The 7,386-nt window shown below is 41.8% G+C and overlaps 1 protein-coding gene across 2 annotated transcripts in view; it reads left to right on the top strand.

The window, feature by feature from the left end:
- LOC103397244 (zinc finger BED domain-containing protein 4-like) overlaps window positions 1-4,056 on the top strand; it is a 52,448-nt gene extending 48,392 nt beyond the window's left edge. For both annotated transcript variants that reach the window (XM_008335463.3, XM_025052727.1), the window contains exons 2-3: window positions 509-1,798; window positions 1,946-4,056. In XM_008335463.3, the coding sequence (XP_008333685.2) occupies window positions 805-1,798; window positions 1,946-2,112 (1,161 nt within the window). In that variant the 5' untranslated portion in view covers window positions 509-804 and the 3' untranslated portion in view covers window positions 2,113-4,056. The remainder of the gene's footprint in view (window positions 1-508; window positions 1,799-1,945) is intronic.
- The last annotated feature ends 3,330 nt before the right edge of the window (window positions 4,057-7,386 follow it).

Genomic DNA, 7,386 nt, shown 5'->3' on the forward strand with positions numbered 1-7,386 from the left:
AGAAAGAGTAGTTCTGGTGCCAAGAAGGAGGATTTCAGTTTTATTGCAATTTAATTTGAGAAAATTTGCAGTGAACCAGGATTTGAGTTCAGAGAGGCAGGCGGTGAGGGAGGGGGGTGGGAGTGTGGAGTTGGGTTTACAGGAGAGGTAGAGCTGGGTGTCATCCGCGTAGCAGTGGAAATGGATGTTGAATGTGCGTAGAATGTGGCCAAGGGGGAGGAGGTATATGATAAAAAGAAGAAGCCCCAGGACAGAGCCCTGGGGCACACCTGTGGTGACGGCGGAGGGTTTTGGAGTGAAGGATCTGAGTTGGACATATTGAGTGCGGCCAGTGAGGTAAGAGCGGAACCAGGTGAGGGGTGAGTGAGAGAGACCAATGGAAGCGAGTCTACTGAGGAGAATGGGGTGTGAGATGGTGTCAAAAGCGGCGCTCAGATCGAGGAGGATGAGGAAGAGAGGAATGTGTGGCTATAAGGGATTTTCTGATATCCATTTAATGTGTTTACAGATTTGAAGAGTACCAGATGGCCAAAAGGATCCCAAATGAACCTCAGCAGCCCTCAATTTCACAATTCCTGGACAATCGTGTCGGCAATACAGAATGAGTCATCCACAGCAGAAAGCCATAACCCATGCAATACTGTCCAACCTGATTATTGACTGCAACTTGCCCCTGTCTATCGTGGAAAACAAGAGTTTTCAGCAAGTACAGCCCAGTGTGTCGCAGAACACTGACATCAAAAACAGAGAACCTCGCTGAAGAGAGACGCTCAAAACTAAAAACTCAATTGAGCAACACTGAACATGTTTCAGAAAGAGGCAGAGAGGATACAGCTAAGGTCCAATCTCTTGGCCTGTGAACGCTTCAAAGGCTCACACACAGCTGAAAGAATCTGTGACCAATTTGAGTCAATATGTGACGAATACACCATTAAAGATAAACTGGACTACATTATTAGTGACAATGCTGCTAATATGAGAAAAGCATTCACTGTATGTTTCCCAATTGAACAAGAGGATGACGATGATGGAGATTATCTTGATGACCCTGAGCTCTGGTGTGACTTAACCCTGGAAGATCAGGAAACAGTAGATGTTGCTATGGCAAAGAAACAGCGCCTGCAGTGTTTTGCACACACTCTTCAGCTGGTGGTGGGAGACGGCTTGAAAGAAACAAAAGTGGTATTGCCTTCTCTTTCAAAGTTATCAAAACTCAGCTCACTGCTGCACACAAGCACAACATTCAAAGATGTGTTTGATGCTGAATTTGGAGAACAGAAAGGCATCCCTGCTGCAGTCAACACAAGATTGAACTCAACACTTCGGCAAGTGAAGGCAGTTCTCCAGTGCAATCATCTAAAGCTCTGTGCTGTTCTAGAAAAGGCTGGGCACAGGGAGTTGTCATTCACAGCACGGGAGTGGAATCTGTTGAAGGAGTTAGTGGACATCCTGAAACCATTTGGAGAAGCAACTGATTTGACACAGGGGGAGAAGGTCACAATTAGTGCTGTTGTTCCTTCTGTCTTGTCCCTCAACCACCACCTTGAGAAGCTGAAGCCTCAAGTCTGCTTCCTGTGTGGCCTGGTCAGAAGTCTCCAGGCATCCCTGAACAAAAGATTTCTGGGAATCTTCATCAATGTGAAAATGGCTAGGACACAAGATGTGGTTGATGCTCCATTTTCCAATCCCGTCTACCTCAAAGCAGCTGCCTTGGATCCAGCCTTTTCTCTGTTGTGGGTGGAGCCCCATGTGCTGGTCAAGCATGATGTCAAGGCAGAGGTGGCACAACAAGTGAAAGGTAAATGTTACTAAGTCTAATGTAACTTTTCCCCTCACAATCTGATTTAATTGACTGCAACAATATTTAAGTATTTCAGTCTAACACACTGCATCACCAACACAAATGATAATAAGGACTCTAAGTGTCTGCTATTGTTTTTTTCAGAATTGATCCTGCAAGATGCTGCAGAGACTGAGCAACCTGTGCCTCGGGTTGATGAAGAAGAGCAAGAGGACCACGGAGAAGGGTTCTTTGTTGCATACCATAAGAGGCAGAAGAAGGATGTTGGGATTACTTTAGCACTACAGCTAAGTCCCATCGTGCACAAATGACTGACAAACTTTTAGCCAATTTGGTCTTTTGCAAATGCAATGCGTTATAGGGCCCTGACATAAAGACCATGTTCAAGGTTGTTCATATATTTATGTTTTTCACGTGTACACACATTCTCACATGTGTACACACACACACACACGGGCAATATGAGATGAGATACAGAGGACAGGACAGAAGCTGCTGTGTAACTAGTTCAAATGCAATATGCAGTTGAAATGCAATGTTAACACCTTGTTCAAATAATTACAGTTGCACTTGTTTTTTCAAATGTTTATTCCTGAAAGGAGTGGTTTATTTATGTTTTGATAAATACATATTTTGTAAGCATACATGATCTGTGTATATATATTATTATTTTGTTTAAAAGGACTTGAAACAGAAATGGCAGTACTTGACTTGACAGTTTTCGGTCTTGACTTGGACTCGACTCGGACTTTGCCTATTTTGACTTGAGACTTGACTCGGACTTGAGTGCAAAGACTTGAGACTTACTTGCAAAGCAATGACTTGGTCCCACCTCTGTGCGGTCACGTCCAGGGAGGTAGGCTACAGTCCCATGGACCTTAAACTTCTGAATAATATGTGCAACTGTCATCACAGGAACACCAAGCTGCTTGGAGATAGTTTTATAGCCCTTACCTTTAACATGCTTGTCTATAATTTTCTTTCTAATCTCCTGAGACAACTCTCTCCTTAGCTTTCTGTGGTCCATGTTCACCACAATACCAAACAGCACAGAGACTACTTTTCACCCTTTAAATAGACAGACTGGCTGATTACAAGTTTGAAGACACCTGTTATGCTAGTTTAACATGTGCCTATGGTTAAGTCATTTTCAATCTGTTCTAGTGGTACCATCATTTTTGTCCAGGCCAGTTTCATTATTGTGTTTTTTAAAATGATTGTGGAACCACAATTCAAAAGCAATACCTGATTTTCATTAATTCATTTTCAGTAAATTTTTATTTTTTACTACTTTTTTCAGTTTCAAGTTATTTTAGTGACTATTGTGGAGAAAAACCCACAATAGTCACTAAAATAACTTACCCTTCTTTAACAGAAGGGTACCAACAATTTTGTCCACGTCTGTATATCTATTTGCCTTGTGAGGTTTTGCTGGAAATGCCACGTGGCCGCTCCCACTGCTCTATGGTTCCTTTTTCACATTATCTGATCCGAGCGGGACAGAGAGCAAATAGAAGACAGTGGGTTCTGGTGCAGAGGGCTAGGTGGGCTAGTTCTCAGTGGGGGTGTTGTGGTTAGGTGGAGGCTGGTTTGCAGGGAGCAGAGTAAGATGAAGTCACAGAGGTTTCAGGTCTTTGGATGTTCTACTGTCTCTTGTGTGTGTGATGACAAGGATTAGTATATCCAGCATCAATGTCCTAAAAAATAACAAATAACTTAAATTATTATTTTGCATGTTATTTTGCAGTGTATCCTCTGTGTATTTATAGTCGTTTTTTTTTTTCTTTTTTACAGCACATTTAACTGGACTATGCCTTTTCTAAGCTGGCTGGCTATTGTGGCTCTCGGAGTGGATACCACTTCATCCCTCTACGATACATTGTATTAGCCTGGGGTGAGCCTTCATAAAATAAGTAAATTGAGGTTAAAGTATTTTATTATAAAAATGAACTCAAAACTTCTGTTACAATTTTTTAACAAAGTCCCGCACCTTACTAGAGCACATTCTTCACAAAAAAGTGTTAAAAAATGGGTGTCAGCTCTGCATTACAGGTAATAATGGTTTTCTGCATTTTTTTTTTTTTTTTTATAAAACAACCGGTTAACAACAGAAAAGAAGAATTTATGCTATGGGACGTTTCTATTATGTTCTTTCAATACTGATGCTGATACAGCTTTAGTATGGATTCCAAAATATATGCACTGAAAGGAAGGCTATTCCAATCCACAAGAGACAAAAACTAAAAACTTTGAACTAATACTGTCACTAGTTAGACAATATATGAACAATGCTTTAAAGCTAAAAAAAGGAATGAAATGTAACTTTCTGTACTGTATAGACAACACAACCAGTTGAGCAGAAAGTGAGCAAAGCTTTTGCATCAATCATGTGTTTCTATTGAAAAAAAGTAAAAACACTGAACACGTTCTTCTTCTCAATAAATAAATTAATGTTTCCATGTTTTAATGAAGAAATTTGCATACTGCCTCTGTTTGTTTTTAACCTGGCTTTTCTATGTCACCATACTCAGTAGGCACATCACTGACTAACGTACCTGCATATAGACAGTGAAGAAACTTAATTAACAAACATAAAAAAACAAGAAACAAAACTAACTTTTTATTTTTGGCTTAAGTTACAGTGATATTATTGTTTAGTTCATAACTGGACTAAACAATAATATCACTGTAACTTAAGTTAAGTTTTGAAATTAAAGTTTGGAGCAGTGATGACATGAAAGCTGAATGTGTGTCTTGTCCACCTCTCTGTCGTTGACGTTTCTCTCCATCCTACTGTTTATCTGTCCAAGGGTGAATAAATTCACCAGAAAGCTGAGAGATCCCTACACCATCGATAACAACGAGCTGGTAGACTTTCTGTCCAGAGTGCCCTCAGATGTACAAGTGGTGCGTAAACTTCTGACTTTATCTTTGACATGTTTTTATCTATTTTGCCATCACATTTGCTGGTTCCAGACAAGGGCAAGGGTCATGAATGTCTTTTTAGAATAATTTCATCTCTCTTTTTCTTTCCCTTCTTTTATCTACTCAACAGTTGGTTCTGTTCAGCTTGTTGTCTGTTTTTATCTTTTTATAAACAACACAGACATATACTGTGTATTGTATGCAATGAAATCTAAAATGTTGCATCCACATTTTCTTTCTGCATCCAAATCATTTTCCAGGTGTGGAAACTGTGTAAGGTTAAGTGCCTAGTGCCTATATTTGGGCTAATTGTGTGTGTACACACACACATAGTTACTATTGGCTGGTACTGGTAATTTAAACAGAGTGTAAATCAACATTTAACCAGCCCCATGCGGTTTTGCTTTTAGTCTAACTGTTAGAACCGATTAACTGTCTAAAGACTACAAGTGCTTTGTGAGTGAAAATATGTGCGTGTCTGTGTGTGCGTATGTGTGTGATGTGACGTGCTGCGCTGCTCAGGACAAGGTGCAGTTTAAACTGCAATTAAGCAGCAGCTTGTGAAAGTCGTAGTGTTGTCCAGCACCGATGGTGTTCGGTGTCACCATGAGCCCTGTTGTGCTCGCTCCAATCCCAGAACGCACATACTGTACACACACAGGCAGACTGAAGCTGTACAACTTGGGGCCACATCAGTGCTAAAACACTTCCTTTTTGATCGCCTGTTGCCTGCAACTTCTTTCATCTTTACAGGGTCATAATCCTTGCTCCACTACAAACCAGCCACTAGGGTAAACAAATCAGTGTTTTATAGTGCCGGTCCCAAGCCCGGATAAATGGTGAGGGTTGCGTCAGGAAGGCTATCCAGTGTAAAACCTTTGCCAAATCAAAGAATGCAAATTAAAACGTTTCCCATACCGGATCGGTCGGGGCCCGGGTCAAAAACGACCGCCAACAGTGCTGTTGACCTACAGGGCACTGATGGAAATTGGGCTACTGTTGGTCAGAGACAGAGAAGAAGAGGAGGGTGTTTGGTTAGGAGAAAAAGAGAAAAGAGGAAGGATAGAAGTGTTGGTCTGAAGTTTGGAATTCTGAATGTAGGTACAAGTACAGAGAAACGTAGCTGATATGATGGAGAGAAGAAGATTAGACATAATATGTGTACAGGAGACCAGGTGGAAGGGCAGCAAGGCTAGAAACATTGGAGGAGGCTACAAACTGTTTTATCATGGTTCGGATGGGAAGAGAAATGGAGTAGGGGTGATCCAAAAGGAAGAATATGTAAGAAATGTGGTAGAGGTGAAAAGAGAGTCAGACAGGTTGATGTGTGTGAAGGTAGAAATAGAAGGAGTGATGATAAATGTTAGCGGTTATGCCCCACAGGTGGGCTGTGAGTTGGAAGAAAAGGAGAAGTTCTGGAATGAGCTGGATTGGATGATAGAGAGTATACCCAGGGGAGAGAGAGTGGTGATTGGAGCAGACTTTAATGGTCATGTAGGGGAAGGGAACAGAGGTGATGAGGAATTGATGGGCAGGTTTGGTGTTATGCAGAGAAACTTGGAAGGACAGGCAGTGGTAGATTTCGCAAAGAGAATGGAAATGGCTGTGGTAAACACCTGTTTCCAAAAGAAAGAGGAACACAGGGTGACTTACAAGGGTGGAGGCAGGTCCACTCAGATAGATTATATTCTATGTAGAAGAGGTAATCTGAGGGAGATTAGAGACTGTAAGGTAGTGGCAGGCGAGAGTGTAGCCAAACAACATCGGATGGTAGTGTGCAAAATGACGATGGAGGTGACAAAAAGGAAGAGAGTGAAGACCGAGCAGAAGATCAAGTGGTAGAAATGAAGGAAAGAGAAATGTTGAAAAGACTTCAGGAAGGAAGTAAGGGCAGTTCTGGGCCATGTTGAGGAATTCCCAGATGATTGGGAGACTACAGCTTCAGTGATTAGGGAGATGGGTAGGAAGGTGCTAGGTATGTCCTCTGGGCAGAGAAAAGAGGACAAAGAGACCTGGTGGTGGAATGATGAGGTCCAGGAGAGTGTGCAGAGAAAGAGATGGGACAGTGACAGAACAGAAGAGAACAGGCTGGAGTACAAAGAGATGACAAGGGAGGTGAAGAGGGAAGGCATATGAGGAGTTGTACGAGAGTTTGGACACAAAGGAAGGAGAAAAGGAGTTGTATAGATTGGCGAGACAGAGAAGGCTGTGCAGCAGGTTAGGTTGATTAACCCTCGTGCGGTCCTTCACATTTTTGTACACACATTTTGTCCTTGCAATGATTTTCATCTTGTCCCAGAATATGAGTATTAATAAATATGAGGAAAACTTGGCACAAGTCATGCAATACAGGAACATGCACATGCACACTCATGCACACACACACAGACACAAAGACATATTGGGTCTAGGTTACCCGGGAGTCACCTAGACCTGAAGGAATTTACAAGGGTTAAGGACAGAGAGGGGAACGTAATCACAAGTGAGGAAAGTGTGCTGAGAAGATGGAAGGAATACTTTGAGGAATTGTTGAATGAGGAAAATGAAAGGGAAAGTAGAAACGAGGAACCAGAGACTATTAGGAAGAAGGTAGATCAGGTTAGAAAGGATGAAGTTAGAAAAGCCCTGAAGAGGATGAAGAGTGGAAAGTCAGTTGGTCC

This window comes from Cynoglossus semilaevis, chromosome W, assembly GCF_000523025.1.
Source record: "Cynoglossus semilaevis isolate Cse_v1.0 chromosome W, Cse_v1.0, whole genome shotgun sequence".
In the NCBI taxonomy this organism is placed as follows: Eukaryota; Metazoa; Chordata; class Actinopteri; order Pleuronectiformes; family Cynoglossidae; genus Cynoglossus; species Cynoglossus semilaevis.